The sequence below is a fragment of the Hippocampus bargibanti genome, linkage group LG13, assembly GCF_051943395.1.
Source record: "Hippocampus bargibanti isolate YZ-2025 linkage group LG13, ASM5194339v1, whole genome shotgun sequence".
Lineage (NCBI taxonomy): Eukaryota > Metazoa > Chordata > Actinopteri > Syngnathiformes > Syngnathidae > Hippocampus > Hippocampus bargibanti.
The window spans coordinates 16,029,519-16,046,128 of NC_142746.1; the positions used below are offsets into that span (position 1 = coordinate 16,029,519).

General features: G+C 40.6%; 1 protein-coding gene across 1 annotated transcript; it reads left to right on the plus strand.

Annotated features, from left to right (window-relative positions):
- The first annotated feature begins 721 nt into the window (after positions 1 to 721).
- On the plus strand, positions 722 to 9,772 carry spast (spastin). The gene is made up of 16 exons (XM_089012249.1): positions 722 to 1,099; positions 1,177 to 1,260; positions 1,337 to 1,420; positions 1,623 to 1,789; positions 1,873 to 1,985; positions 2,062 to 2,155; positions 2,232 to 2,306; positions 2,456 to 2,527; positions 2,607 to 2,682; positions 2,782 to 2,873; positions 2,979 to 3,058; positions 3,132 to 3,174; positions 3,252 to 3,331; positions 3,420 to 3,490; positions 4,849 to 4,889; positions 4,976 to 9,772. The coding sequence occupies exons 1-16, from the start codon at positions 982 to 984 to the stop codon at positions 5,099 to 5,101; spliced, it is 1,416 nt and encodes a 471-aa protein (XP_088868375.1). The 5' UTR covers positions 722 to 981; the 3' UTR covers positions 5,102 to 9,772.
- The last annotated feature ends 6,838 nt before the right edge of the window (positions 9,773 to 16,610 follow it).

A 16,610-nucleotide genomic window follows, 5' to 3' on the forward strand; every position in this document is an offset into this window, starting at 1 on the left:
GCTGCCCTTATAAATGATTACAATTCCCGTATAACAAGCGGAAACGCAGACAGCTTACTGGGCACGCGCAAGTGTTGCTTTTATCATTTCGGCCGTACGCAGCAATAAAATATATATACACGATTGTGGATTACTTTTGCTGGTTTGCTGTGATAAAAGCAGCAATCGCCAGCAGCACTGTCGTTGGCTACAAACAGTTTTGACGAACTGGATTTGAGCCAAATGGTCTTTGAAAGATCTGTTCACAATTATTTTTTCCAGGTTGTAGTACGCCGTACATTATTTGAAATAATAAAAACGTATAAATTGACAAGTGTGTAATGTATTTTACTTTATCAAATATGTGGTAAGCCTGAACTTTGGATTTGATGAAGTTTTACAAATGACCAGAATATCAGTAGTGCATAGAGATAAAAGTGCTGTAAATGAAAGAGTATACAGTTGTGCATGCAGAGGATAAAAGTACTATAAGTGAAAGAGGCCTTGGCATTGCCAAATGTGCTGCCCAAGTCTATAATCACTGAAAATAAATTTTAAATTAAGGATGTTTTTTCCAAAATATTTTGTCATCGCGCTTCCAGGTAAGGACAAGTATGTACACACACACACACACTGGTTGTCGTCCGTGTGCGCTATGTTGTACGTACCTGTATTTCCGAGTGAATTGCTGTTATTTCGAAAGTGTATACGGATGTAGTTTTCTATTTGTTGCTCGGCAGCTGTCAATGAACCGAAAGCGGAAGTCCGGGATCGCTTTCAGAAAAAAAACATTTCGTCCGAACCGTGGCATAACCTACCGATGAACAAAGAATACAAAATTTTCGAAATACTTTTCAGATGAGTTGAAGTGTTGTGTCTATTTTTGAAACTGCAGTATGTTAAAAGCCATCGATCCGACTTTGCTATTGTGGTTTTGTCCAACTTGACGGCATCATGCCAAATACGCTAATATTGGAACGGTAGAATTGCAACAAGGTAGTAATGTCGGTTAAATCGAGCACGGGTAAAGTCACCGATAGCGGCGAAGTGGTTAAAAACTATCACAAGCAAGCGTTTGAGTTTATATCAAAAGCACTGAGAATTGACGAAGATGATGCAGGTATGTTTGCAGTGTCCATGGGTTACTAGCATACTCGGTCCTATGACAGCCTTTTCAGAACTTTTGTGTGGTGGCAGGAGACAAGGAGGAGGCTTTGCGGTGGTACAAAAAGGGGATTGTCGAGCTTGAAAACGGCATCGCTGTAACGATCACAGAACCAGGTACCAGAACCAGCCGAGCAATCAGGACGGCGCAGGACTTCCTTGCTTTTATGCAAAGTCAGCTATTTGTCAACAGGAGAGCAGTATGAGCGGGCCAAGAGACTTCAGGATAAAATGATCACCAACCTCAGCATGGCAAAAGACAGACTTGCTATTTTAGGTAGGTATTAGGTAGGTATTTCCGTATGGGAACATTTGCTTGTGTGGAACTTGCATGGTCTCCCTTTTCGCGAGTCCCCAGTCAATGGTTATCTCACAAATGTGTTAATTCGCTTGATACGTTAATTCTTGACACCGTATCCTCTCTTTGTTAAATTTGTTTTTTTTAATTGTTTCTGATCATTCTGTTGCTGTTTGTACAGAGGCCACATTGGCTTCAAAAGGCAGGATTCAACAACAGAAAACTTCAGATAATGATCAGAAACCAACAAAACCTCCTCCTAAAAATCAGCCTGCGGTTCGAGGTGTGTTCAAAAACTCTAGGCCTTCCACAGCAGGAAAACCACCTTATAGAACCGCTGATTTTAAGGTAATCCCATTCCATAATAATGTGTTGTGTTATGATGGTGAATGAAATAGTGTTTTTGCGTGTGCGTGTGTGTTGTCGATCAGGTCACACCACAAGTGGGCAGACATTCAAAGCAGCCCCAGAAGAGGGAATTGAAAAATTTTAAAAATGTGGACAGCAAACTGGCAAACTTGATCCTGAATGAAATTGTAGATACGTAAGTTGAAATAATTAACTTATTGGGAAAATATTCTGTGCAGTCATGTTTCCATTTTTATATATGTTCATTTCAGCGGAGCATCTGTCACCTTTAATGATATTGCAGGCCAGGATTTGGCCAAACAAGCACTACAGGAGATTGTCATTCTTCCTGCCTTAAGACCAGAGGTAAATACCAAAGGATATGTCCCGGTCACCGTAACATTGGGCCCATTTTATAATTTGTCAATCTTTCCCTGTTTAGCTCTTCACTGGCTTGAGAGCTCCAGCTCGAGGTTTGCTCCTATTTGGCCCACCAGGAAATGGGAAAACAATGCTGGTCAGAGACTGTTTTTACATCAAACTCAATATTTATTATTTGCATTTGGAAGGAAGCATGGATGTGCTTGACTCCATGACACCAAAACTCATATTTGTTGTATTAAAATTTTCCATAATTGATTCACAACGTTTGCTTTCTCTTGCCAGGCAAAAGCAGTTGCAGCCGAGTCCAATAGCACTTTCTTCAACATGAGCGCAGCCAGTTTGACATCGAAATATGTAAACACAATCTGTGCATTTTCCTCTACTGTATACTCACCCCAGTATGCTCAGCATTACCACTGTGACGTCTTTCCAGGTGGGAGAAAGCGAGAAGCTTGTCCGTGCATTGTTTGCAGCCGCTCGGGAATTACAGCCTTCCGTCATCTTCATTGGTTTGTGTTACACACTTGGATTGTAACTGGACATCCAATTTTGACCCTTGTCCCTTTTACATTTGAACAACCTTCTTCTGGTTTTGCATCCATGTTTAGATGAAGTTGACAGTTTGCTTTGTGAGAGGCGGGAGGGAGAACAGGAGTTCTCACGTCGTTTGAAAACAGAGTTCCTCATTGAATTTGATGGGGTAAGTGGGGTTTCTTTTTCGGCTATTCAAAATGAGGCATATTAGGATTTGGTCACCATTATCTCTGCGTCCTTATTGTCTCATTTGTATGTTTTTGTGGGTCAGGTGCAGTCCGGAGGAGATGACCGGGTGCTTGTCATGGGAGCCACCAACAGACCCCAGGAGCTAGATGAAGCAGTTTTAAGGTTGCAATATTTCCATTTCGTGAATAGCTGTTGTTTTTGTTCAGATCATCAAATTATTTGATATATCCTACAGGCGCTTTGCAAAAAGAGTCTACGTAGCATTGCCCGATGAGACGGTATTTGCCATTCCCACAAAAAATCTATTCAAAAAAGTTTATCGCACCAACCTTTAAATGTTTTTATATCTTTCCAGACAAGAGCCACTCTTATGCAACATCTTTTAGCAAAGCACGGGAGTCCCCTGAGCAAGAATGAGTTGAACTGGCTTGCAAAGTGAGTTTCTCATCTTTACCACATCCATATTCAATACTTTGCTCCTCAGTTTAATGATAATCACATCACCCTTTTTCTGTATTGATAGAGCCACTGCTGGATATTCTGGAAGTGATCTGACATCCTTAGCTAAAGATGCTGCACTTGGGCCAATTAGAGGTAAGAACCTTTCAATCGATAAATGAACACATTTTATCCTATAGTTAAAATCATCATAAATATGACCTAGTTTCAAACGTTATGGCTTCGAAACAAGTAATTAACAAGAGTGGATTACTTGTGATAGGAACACATTTGAAATGCTCAATCATTTCCACGCAAGCATAGATTAAGGGTCATGATCACATTTCTTAGTTCACTTACCCACAGATGAACGGCAGCGTTTGTTTGAACACTCATTCAAATTGAATGAAGCGTGTGGTGTGTTGCAATATCTCAAAACAGCATGTGTAGATGTAATTAAAATGAATGTTTGTATGAAGAAAACAATACAGTGATACCTCCGCTGATGAACGCTTTCGCTCACGAACATTTCGCCTCACAAACATTAAATTTGCAAGGATATAGTCTCAGCTGACGAACAATTTTTGGCGGACGAACCAAACCACACGGCGCCACGGTGGTTGGCGAACTAGTTTTCGGCGGATGAACACCAAACCACACGGTGGAACAGCGCAACGGTGGCTGGCGGACTTGTTTTCGTCATCCCCTTTCTTTGAGTGTGGACGTGGTTTGTTATTGAGTGTACTTTTCCTATTATTGAACTGAAAAAGACCCCATCACAGGCTAGTGTGAAGCCGAAGAAGACACTAAAGAAAATTACGAGCAGAAGGAGATCATCGAAAAACACGAACGAGGTGTGCGTTTGTGTGACTTAGCGTCCCAGTACCATTACGGTAAGTCGACCATTGCTACTATCCTTAAGAACAAGTAAGCTATTACGGGTGCGTGTGTGGCTAAGGGTGTTTCTGTGTTGTCTTCGCAATGGTGTTAGGAAATAGAAGAGGTTGAAAAACTTCTGTTGATTTGGATTAACAAAAAGCAGATAGCAGGGGACAGTGTGAGTGAGGGTTTTATCGTCGAGAAAGCACGGCAACTTCACTCGGATATCATCAAGAGGCAACTACATCAATGACCATCACAAAGGTAAATAAAACAACTTTATTCTACAGTACAATTTATTTCTTTAATTACAATACAATAACACATTTGTTATACATAAAATAAGGTGTATTTTGTGTAGTTTTACGGCTTATTTAGTAGAAAAGTATGTTTTATGGGGACCTGGGAACGGATTATTCTCATTTTAATGGTTTCTTATGGGAAATAAATGTTTGCAAGACAAACTTTTCGCCTCACACACACTTTCTGGGAACCAATTATGTTCGTGAGCTGAGGTATCACTGTATTTTTGTCCTTTTTTTTTTCGAAAAAAGTAGATAACATTGTTTTTTAGTGTCTTGAATAATATATATCATCATAATCTACAGTACATGTGAAATTCTTCTCACATACAGAACTGGGACCAGACCAGGTTCGTCATATGGCTGCTTGTCAGGTTAGTTCATGCAAACAAAGATGTTCCTTTGATGTTATTTATTAATATCGAGGTTAACCTCTAAAATATCCTCTGCACATTCACAGATGCGCAACATCAAGATAAAAGATTTTGAAGATTCCTTGAAACGTATCAAGCCCAGCGTTAGCCCAGCAACCCTCCATATGTACACCCAATGGAATAAGAACTTTGGCGACACAACCGCATTTTGAATTCAGTAGATTTGTATATTAAAATGATCATTTGGAAAAAAAATGCGCATAGTCACAAGTCAATACTCACAGTTGAGCTCTTTTGACAAACCAGTATTTGACTGGAAGGAACATTTCAATTATCTGCCTCACAGGGAAAAGTTTTGGTTATTTGATTCAACCTTTTCGGGATAGTGAAAACTGCAGTGCACAGTTGATCATGTTGCATGAAAGGGTTGATAGATGGCACCGCACTGTTCTTGCATTTTATTTCTTCTCAAGAATGTCCTGAAAATTCCTCATTTTTTTCCAACCACATGAGGGCAGTAATGTTCTGAAGCCCAATTACGGAACACCAGCATAGTGGTTTTCCTCCATTAAATATATACAGTAGTTCAAATAGTGCTTCCTACATATGTGAAATTAGAACAAAAAAGAAACAGACTTGTTTTTTGAGAAAATAACGTTTTTTTCTTTTTTCCTCCCTTTTTTTGATGCTATGATATAGAAAAATGTAAGATTTTCTTCTGAATGACACATTTTTTCCAACGAGTTATCATATTTCAGCAACATGGATGAAAATGCCTCCAGTCATATTTAGCATTAAAATCTCAACAATTGCACTACTATTTGAAAATAGGCTTCAGTATTGTACTCAGCTTGCCTCAGATATATCTGGAGCTCCTCTGCAACTCTTCTCGGTGGTCTTACTGCATCTGGAATCAACACATTTTACAAGTAGCCACAGATGAGTGGAATGCAGTGAAACTGAAAATAAAGATCCTCCTCTGCAATGTCAGCCATCATGTTGAGGAATCAAGTGTCAAAAGTGCCACGTGTGTGTGTGTTCATGCACATGCATGTAAGAGTGAATATTTTTGAACTGATCACACTAGTGATAAGTGAAGTGACTCTGGTAATGATAAGCCAAACAGCTCACAACTAGTTTGCAGACAAAGTTGCTTGTTTGCTCGTTAACTGTTGTGTAATTGTTTACTAGGATGTAGTAAATGTATGTGGTGAGAGAGCTTTTTGTGCCTCCACCCCCCAACTCCATACTAAAACTTCAACCAAATGTGATGTGATTCCCACAGGCCTTCCTGCGGTCAAGCCTTAGCGTTACCCGTGGTTCATGTGGTCCAGCAGCTGCATCATCTTCTCGGCAGCTGTTTACTCAAAAGTGCAAAATGCAAACATTTATTTTTCTAGATTGATTTAGCGCCATGCTGCTGTCCCCAAATTCATATTTGACTCGACTGAAACTCATCAAACGAATGCGGGAATTAACTCTGAACCGTTTTTGTTTTTCAAGTTGTCATTACTGAACAACTTCTTTCAGAGGATTAAGTCATCACTTTTTGTGTGTTTTCTCTTCCCGGAGAGCATCCTGCTATCCTGCTAAGAAAACACTTGCTCTGTAAGACAGGCGAGGTGAATGAGCTCATGTCTCCATAAACAACACGCAGATTTACAGGTCGGCTCAAACTTGTCGCCCTAAAAATTGATGCATGAATAATCTGCAGTTATGCATCCTACTGTATGTGAACGATAGGTGATGCTTGTGGTACACTGATGCGTTCAAAACACTCAACAAATTCATGAATTGATTGTATCATGGTTGATTACATAATTTGATCATATTCAAGCAGCGTGAGTTGATACCATAATCAGTGATTGTGTACATGCGAATGGCAGTCTACATGCGTAAAGTTAGACAACACGTGTGGTTAGTACTATAAAGTGGTGGGCCTGCAAGGCTTTATCTGAATCACATACTAATGTTATGAATTATATTTTGTCCGTGAATTCTTATTAAATAATTCCCAATTGTATTTCAGCTTTCATTGCTTTTCCTGTGTTGTGTTGCTTCCAGATGTGTGTTTTCCCTATTTAAGCATTTAACCAATCACATTTCATCCATTATTTGTTACCACGGTCAGAAATCTACTTGGGCGCCTTGACAATCAGTTCTGCAGGCTCTGGAGCATAAAAATCAATGGCGATTAAACAGTTGCTTTAACCAATCAGAGTTTGAGTTGGTAACCCAAGGCCTGCTCGAAGACACTGGCAACGTCAGAGCATATTATGATTGGCTACCCACGTGATTGGCTAGTAATTAGCCAATCATGGTGTTACTACTCACGTGTGATAAGCGCATACTGGCCAAAGCTCGCACACTCTATCTGTAGCGAGCATTTTTGTGTTGTGTTAATAGCGGTTTTGTCAACCCACAATGGCTGAAGGAGAAGAAATAGATTTGTTTGTAGATATACTGTTGAAGCCATTTTCAAGACGGACTTTTCAAGAATAGATGGACATCATTAAGAAAGGTTGGATAGCTCTGAAGCTAGCAAAAATAGCAAATAATATTGCCATTTTATGAGGTTATCATGAATCCACACGTTCATTGTGAAATTTGAACAGTTGAATGACATTATTTCTTCAAATCGACATCCTGTAGTGGATGTGTAGTAAATTACACCATGCTCGCAGCTGTGGAGTGATTTAGACATAGCATTACTGAAGGCCTAGGAGTGATACACACGGCCCACCACTGGAGCTATATACATATACGTATATAAAACTATACATTCAACATTTTTCTTCAAGATAATTCAGTGAATGTACACTTAAATATACTTGTGTATAATTACCAAACAGCACTTTGGCCATTTGTTGTCCTGTAAACAGGCTGACTGGTGGATTTTGAAGTTTGAAGATACTTGTGATGCCAGTTCGTGGACACACCTTGGTTGAACATGTCATTTTGGTGAATTGTAAATCTTGTGTAGGAATACCAGAATTTTCACCAAAGTCTGTTTTGATAGTGTTCTTTTTTAATTATTCTGTTAATCCACAATTCACAATTTCAATTAAAAAAAGGCTTAAACTGTACTTTAGTCCATCTGTCTTTGGGCTCACTAACAGCCTCCGTTCATAGTTGCTCTTGAGAGGCTTCCACTTCCACGGTGGCTGATTGACGGTTTGACCACAACATCCACTTGAGGGGAAAAAAATAGGCGATCACTTGATACCACCAAGTGGAAGAGCCCACCCTGTAGACAGTAGAATAATAGTCATCACAGCAAGAACCCCTCTATGCTTAAACCAACAGTCTGGGAGTGTTTCTTCAAGTGGCTTGGTTAAGAATGATGTACGGTTGGGAGGGATCTGTTGAAATGTGTTGCATGTGTGACACTTCAACACTTCAACTGCAGGGATTATTTTTGTGTGTGTGGGTATTAATTACGGCGGAAAAATATGACCTTGAAGTTGCACAAAAATGTGAAAGATTTGAAAAATGTTATTGGACTTGAGCTCACTGGAAACTGTGAACTCAATGAGGTTATTTGGCATTTTCTTCACCTGTTTTATCATCAGTTGGGCCATAATTGTATGCTTGAAATCAAATAGCAGGACATGTGTTGTTCCGTCTGCAAATGATAAATATAAAAGAAGGGAAACTGCACTTAACTCATCTATATTTATATCATGCTTTCACAATTGAGTTGGGATGTCGTCCATTTTTTGGTCTCTCATCATTATATGAGGTTGACATTAGCGTGAAGGGTTGATGACCAAGAAAAGAAATGCATATAGTCGACCATCACCAACCGTGGATGATTTTGGAAACAATATTAACATTAATTGTCGTTAATCTGGAAAAGTAGATTATTGGCAAATAGGCATGAAATACAGTGATACCTCATTTTACGAACTTAATAATTGATTTCCAGAATGTGTGTGTAAGGCGAAAGGTTCGTCTACTGAACATTTATTTCCCATAAGAAACCATTAAAAATGAGAATAATCCGTTTCCAGGTCCCCATAAAGATTTGCTGTGGCGACCCCTTGAAGGGAAAAGCCGAAAGGAAAAGAAGAAGATAAAACATAAATTTTGACTAAATAAGCCTCAAAACTAAACAAAATATACCTTATTTTTATGTATAATAAATGTGCTATTGTATTGTAATTAAAGAATAAATTGTACTGTAATATAAAGTCGTTTTATCTAGTAGCCTCTTGATGCTATCCGAATGAAGTTGCCGTGCTTTCTCGACAATAATACCCTCACACACTGTCCCCTTTTAGCTGCTTTTTGTTAATCCAAATCAGTTTTTCAACCTCTTCTATTGCCTGAGACCGTTGCTTCGACAACACAGAAACACCCTTAGCCACACGTAGCAGTGGTCGACTTTGCATACGGGTACTGGGACGCTAAATCACACAAACCCACACCTCGTTCGTGTTTTTTTGATGATCTCTTTCTTCTGCTCGACCGTAATTTTCTTTTGTGTCCTCTTCGGCTTAACACTAGCCTGTGGTGGGGTCTTTTTCGGTCCCCAAAAAGCAAACGTAGTCCACTCGATAACAAACTATGTCTGCACTGAGTGTACTGAAAGAAAGTGGGTGTGGAAAACTAGTCCACCAGCTACCGTGGCGCTATTCGACCGTGAGGTTTGGTGTTCTTCCGCCGAAAACTAGTCCGCCAGCCATTGTGGCGCTCAGTGTGTTTCCCGAAAACGACTTTGTATTCCAAGATTATATTCTCGCGAATTTAATGTTCATGAGCTGAAGCGTTTGTAAGCTGAGGTATCCCTGTACTGCAATATACCCAAATTGCCAGAAGATATGTCTTACATTCCGAGGCAATTCTATCACCATGAGTTGAAAGATGTGATTCAGGCTAAGCACAGTGTCCGGTTAAAACTTCGTTTGTCTCTCCTGGTTCGCGCATTGTCTGGAGTTCACTTGATAAAAATATCAGCAAGTACAATAGATGGTGGACAAACATCTACTTTATTCTAATGAGACAGAGAAAGCACTTCTCCTCTCGGTGGGACGAAGACATGAGCACAAGAGCACAAAGAATAAAGAGAAAGCAAGAGAGCAAAAGAGAACGAGCTCCCGCTCCTACAAGTTTTTAAACGTACAGAGTGGCGATCTGTTGTCCAATCAGTTGCGAACAAGTCGACCTTTCCCGTCCAATCGGTTACGAGCAACTCAGTGTTGGGCGGGTCTTAGATTGAAGTTGGAGCCGCTGCTTTTTTCCTTCCACGGCTATTGTACTAATAAGACTGATAGTTTTATTTAACTAAATTAGACTGAAATTAAACGTGCACAATTCATAATATATACTAAGCTAAACATGAAAAAACATATGTTTACTAATATAAACATGAAATAACGTAATATGTTTACTAATGTGCATAAACACTCTATCACACAGTAACGGGCCTTCAGGGCTACTAATGTATCCACTTTCCACGACTGGCTGCTACTGTTCCCGCTGACCTGCACACCTAATATGACCGTTCATTTACCTTGTGACTGTTATTGTTCAGTCTCATGGGTGCATGGAGCCCAACCCTAATCATATATCCAGTGACAACATCTGTCTGGTATGAGCACATTTATTTATCTTACTCTGTTTATTTTGGGTATGGATGTATGAGAGTGGAAAAATGGAGTTTTAGTATACAGATGTGCACATATGAACAGTCTGCACTTGTTTTAGAGGGTTAAATCTGAAGCTCCTTTAAACATGACACATTTTTGATGTAATTTTGTTGCCATAAAACTGACATGATTGCTACATGTGCATGATCATTACATCGTCCCCTGAGAAACTACATTTCAAAACCAATATGTGGTTTGTATCTGTTGCCATTCTATGTCAAATAACCCGCAGCGACAAGCTCAGCATGTTTCCTTTTCATTTTTGCCAAGGCAAGCCAACTCTCAGCGCTCATATTGGTTTTCATCCGAATGGCTGCATGAAAAAAATACGAAAAATACCCTGCATTGTTGAACTCCATGTTTAATTAATACAATCATCATCAAATGGAAAATTAAACTGTCTGGCAGTTTTAATTAACACAAAAGGGCTTACTCATTTGTTTGAAATACAAGAATGTCGCATTGGCAGTACCACCCTTCCGTCTGATACGATGAACCCGAAAAGTGACAGCAACATACAAATGTATTCTTATGAAAAAGTATTTTGGATTGATGTATATGATATATTTTTGCACTGGAAACCTTTTGGGTTTGTTTTCTTTAAAGTTGCAGCACATTACTGTCATTCTTGGGGTGGGGTGATTGTATGCATTTATTTAGACGTTAGTGGACAGCTTGGTGCTTACTGAGGATTTCGATTGGCACTTTATCCAAATTATTTCGAAAGAATGTATGATTTGTTGACATTTCTTGGAGTGGAAGCGAGATAAGTACATGCATTTTCTCTGCAGTCAAAACCACAAAGCTGCAAAATTCAGTGATGCAAGTAGTATCAAACTCGTCATGCCTCCACATGCTTTGCTAAGGCATAATTTTGTCTGAGAGATCGTGTGGTAGCCAAGTCATTGCAAGCGTTGACCTTGTGCCTCGAATCACGTCTGTGCAAACGGGGACTCTATTCTTTGTCCGAGGATTTTATTTGTAAGCATACTCTCCTTTCCATATGACGCTGAAGATTGACATTTGAAATTGGTCAGAGGTGGACATGTTAAGACTAGGCCTTGATACTAAGGGGTGTGGGCCACAATCATGCTGTGCTGCGGGCTACCTTGCACTGAATTCCTTCAGCTCATGTGCAGCCAAGCCCCTCCACAAAAACTGTAAGCGCTTCAAGAACTGAACACTCGCCATTATGTTCATTTTTGTTTTATCTATCTTCTGTATTTCCATCCTCGTTCATGTAAGGACAAGCTCTACCTCTGACCTCAGTCAGGTTAAACGTGCACTAATCATACTATTAGGGCATTCCCATGAGTCCATAAATAAACTTGCAGAAGAAAAAGGAAACGAGCTCGTGGCCGTCTAATCATGATCGTGTGACTAAAAATAAAAGGCAGTGATTTAACTCTGTAAGTAGGAGGTGAAGATGAACTTTAACTGCACTTTGTGAACTCTTGAAGTGAAAGGGGCGGCCCTCGTTAGACTTTTACAGCTTGCAGATCACTGAAAGGTGTTGACATGTACTGAAATGAGCTCACACACCACCAGAGTCATTAGGATTTTATTATAGAGAGTGCATAAACATGTCATATGCGGGAATCCTTAGTCTGTTTGCAGTGTTGCTATACTGTTTCAAAATAAACTTTAAAGATCACACGCATTTTATTTGTACAGGTTGTGGTGCAGGTTCCACTTCTGAGTTTGTGTATATCTGTTTAGCAAGTATTGAGAGAGTCGAGCAAATCTCACATTCCTGCATTGGCATTGGGGTTAGGCCCGAAAGGAGTGAGGCGGTTTTCAGGCTTAGGGCCTTGCAGATCTGAACATGTTGGCATACTCTGTTGTATCAGTCTGACATATGAAATGAGATTTATACCTACCATACGTCAAATGGAAGTGCAAACATGCATGCATTACATACATAAGTACATAGATAAATACATATACTGTATGCATACATACATGATTGTGTAATGCAAGAGGAAGACACAAGTGCCCAGAGAAAAATGACACAAGTACAGACAAAAAACATGCAAACTCCACAATGAAAGGTCCAAACTGAGGTTCAATGGTGAAAACCTCTGACCGGGGGGCAGATATTTGAACCATGGTTCACCGTCAAGCCCTATGTGGAATTCTTTTGAGAAAAAAAGTTGTCCGGAGGCTTCTTAGGGATTTTGAAGGGGCCACATACACATAAAGATCGAAAGGGCAGCAAAGTGTTGGCTTCTTAAATAGGTGCAAATGTGTCTCATGGGTCAACACTTGCAGTCAGGATGTCATCTTTGTATATATGTTATTTAAGTAAAGGAGTAGGCCTCTGAGCACCCATCGCACACGGGTCAGCTTAACGACCACACTGGGACGCCAGGTCAGCTGAGGTGCTATTGATGGGGTCAGGGATCTTAAAATGGATTTGAAATGCTTGCATGATGTGACTTTGAACCCGACTGGAAGGGTCATGCGTGGGTGAATCTTTCGCACCGCAGACAGAGGCAGCCTTGTGTCACAACTCATTATTTTGAGCGACAGTGAGCACAAGAACGCGGAGGTCACAAGGTGCGTTCAGGCTGTAGAAAAGCGAGCACACTAATCTCCTCAATCCACAAACGGTCTGAGATGAGAATACAGGGGACAGCGTCACTTTATAAACCGTTCGTTATTAGCAGGTATCACAACATTCATGTTGCTGCTTGCAAAAGAACCACATCTGAGCAAGGCGTGTTTTAATCACAAAATTCCATTTCCGCCCGCATGTCCTGTAAATATTGCCATATGTTTGTCAAAAACCCCTCATGTCAAGACCCGGGGGCCAACCTCTAGGGAAAAGTTTAATTCGACCTCCTCACATAATTAAGCTTCTTAAGCAAACATATGGAAGATAAATTTGCAAACTTGGCCAAATAAATGTTTGGATGTGGTTTTTGGCCAGCGAAGCAGCCCAAATCACCTATTAGTCTCCATACATGAGGCCAGTTGAAGAATTGCCCTTTTCTTTCTAAATAGTTTATCACTGTGTACTACTCAGTAATTGTCATACAACTGGGTAGACACTTTTGTATCAGATAAAAACAAAAACATGAAGGGTCTGATTTTCGGAGAAAAAACTGTCACATCCCCGTATTTGTGACAGGGCCTGTCCAGGAGACATGGATCTCTGTACTGAATTAAATCAATTGAGGTGAGCCGTTTGCATTGAATAGCAAACAAGTCGGCTGTGTTCCCTCTCACAATGGCGCAAACGCCACTCTCTACTTACGCCCGTCTAGGGAAATACTAAAATAAAGAAAATTCCACCCATGTGCTGTTCGACTGTGCTTTACATGAGGCCTGCCCTGGGCACAAAATAAGGCCCAAAGTGCTTCTTTCCTGGCCGCAATTTCCATCAACTTAGTCTGCCAGCAATAATACAGTACAGCCTTCACAGATTTCAAATAATTGTACGTGAAAGCAGTGGGCTTGACCTTTGGTGGCAAGTGAAAAACAATAGTCTGTTTGTACTTTATGCTGAGTCCTTGCGTAAACTGTGAGTCTCTGACATGGAAGCGGAATTTTAAAGGAGGTGAGGAGCTCTCGGGGTGCATATCGTGTTCAGTGCAATATCCTGATTGCATCAACTGTAAAGCATTTAGGGAGAAACCTTGTCCACATGAAGCACTACTGTAACAGCAACGACCAAAATGCAGTGACGGCGCCAACCATCAACATTGAACATAACTCCTCAGAGACTCAGGTTCTCTGGGGAGTTGAGAACATGCCAGGAGGAAGGAAGTTGTGGTTTTTAGCTTTTTTGTTTTTGGACCTTTTCCATCCACACCTATAGGCCAGCTGAATGTCCCTTTCGATTAGCCTAGCAGACCCGCCGCACCTTGTGCGGAAGGAAGAATTACCACTAATATGGCACCATTTCTATGGAGTTTTTTTTCACACCTGTTCATCACATTTTCCTCAAGGGCACAGGCACAAATGCGAGTGGAATTGATGTTTTGATTAATGGTATTTTTCCTACTCATACCTTGTTTAAAAATAAATGTGAAACAAATGAAAAGTGTAAATATGGATAGAAATATTCTTTATTGTTATAAATACATAAAGTTGTTTTTTTAATCTCTGCACCAATTTAACTGTTCCCCGCAGATCACCATCCAAAAAGTTGTGTCTGTGCGTTCTCAGTGTCTTACTTCTTGACATCAATCCCTGCGATCCAAGAAGAAGCCTGTAATAACAGACTGAGTGATCTAGCGTCACAATTTCTCCCAATTTTGAGAGGATTTCAGTTTCTCTTTCTGCCCGTTAAATCTGATACCGTTCCTGTCACCACCCAATGCAAATGTAGATTTTCATTTGCTTGCTTCATTCTTTACGAACCAGAAAATACCCTAACAAAGCAACAATTAAGTGTGCATCTGAGATTTTTTTTTCTGATCGAAAAAACAGCCCTACAAAGCACAAAATCAATGTTGTGGATCGATCATCACCCTTGCCAGAAAGTGGCCTGCATTTGTAATAATCAATGAACAAACAAATACTTGGTCACGTTTGTGTTAAGAGTTCTGTCTCAGTGCAGTTCTCCTCCTCATTGAGTGCTATTTCATTTTGTTGCTGTGAAAGACATCAAATGACACTTTCCTAATATCGTACAAGGGCCAAGCCCAAATTGACAGACAGGCCACTGTGTGGAGGCTCGGAACAAGCGCTCTCTGTATTGGAGCGGCCTCGTTTGGAGACAAGGATAAAAAACGTGTGTGGACCTTTTCAAGGAGATTCTGTATTGGTCTCTCGAGTGAGTTTATGTCCCAGTGTGAAGAGAGACTTTGTTGCCCTTTCACAGTTTGAACCCCATTAACACACACCTTCACAATAGTATCTATGTCTGTGACTTTCCATTTGGAAAACCGAGTTTTTAACGTCACATCCCGGCCTTTAGAGTGACAGAGTAAACCAGAGAAAAGTTATCATCTCAAGACCCAAGTTACAGTGGCTCACTGTTGGTGCACAGTTTTGGTATCCGGAAGAAAATCTACCTGATCTTTCTCAGATGTTTCGCCTTCAAGTATCTTAAAACCAAAGTGAGCGATGGATCGATAATGCAGAGACTACGGTCAACCATAAGCCATATGCGGCACCTGCTGATTGCTGTTTACCCTGTTGGATTTCGACCTTGTAGTTTAGTGACGGTGTAATATTGGTTGCAGCTGTCCTCAGCACCTCCTTTCAGCACGCACTTTCACTATGTAGTCGAGTGGTTAGCATGTTGACTTGACAGTGCAATTCTAGCTCCAGCCTTCCCACGTGGAGTTTGCATGTTCTCCCCAGGCTTGTGTGGGATTTCTCCGGGTCCTCTGTTTTCCTCCCATATTCCAAAAACATGCATGGCAGGCTGATTGAACACTCCAAATTGTCCCAAGGTATGAGTGTGAGAGCGAATGGTTGTTCGGTTCTGTGTCCCCTGCGATTGGCTGGCAAACTGTTCAGGGTATACCATGTTTGGTTGTCAGCCAATCTCAGGTACTTAACACTTGCATCAGAGGACTATTTAGACTATTCAATGAACCTATCATAGGTTTTGGGGATGCAGGAGGAAGCTGAGATTTGACCATCAAACCTTAGAAGTGAGAGTCAAGTGTGTTGACTCAAAAGGCGCTGTGTTGGCACCACTGTGATCCAAACGGAAATATATTATATACCGTCAAAAATAGACACAATTTATGGGGACTATGGATAAAAAATTCCTTCAACAAAATGTCTTTACTTGATTGACCTAAAAAGAGCAACCCCATCTCCGGACCTGTTTAATTCCAGGTGCCTTGCTCAAGTGTTAGACAGAACTAGCACTGACCCACCTCTCAAAATAATGTATCAACTTTGCAATTTCACATTAGGCACGAATGAACGTGGTTACAGTCAGGGACCATTCTCACATTATTGAAACTGGAAGGCTCATTTCACCAAGGAATCCGCCAAACATGACTCTGGTCCTGCACGCGCACTGATCAGTGCAGCCTGTTTTTCATGCGACGTCTCTCAGTTGAAGGCAGGGACCAAGTGATGACTGGGCTCTTGTGTTTGC

Excerpts from the sequence above, each read along its gene's own strand:
- spast (XM_089012249.1), top strand. The coding sequence starts at position 982 with ATGTCGGTTAAATCGAGCACGGGTAAAGTCACCGATAGCGGCGAAGTG. Across the intron at positions 2,307-2,455 it reads GAAATGGGAAAACAATGCTG|GCAAAAGCAGTTGCAGCCGA; the intron begins GTCAGAGACTGT and ends TTCTCTTGCCAG. Across the intron at positions 3,491-4,848 it reads TGCACTTGGGCCAATTAGAG|AACTGGGACCAGACCAGGTT; the intron begins GTAAGAACCTTT and ends TCTCACATACAG.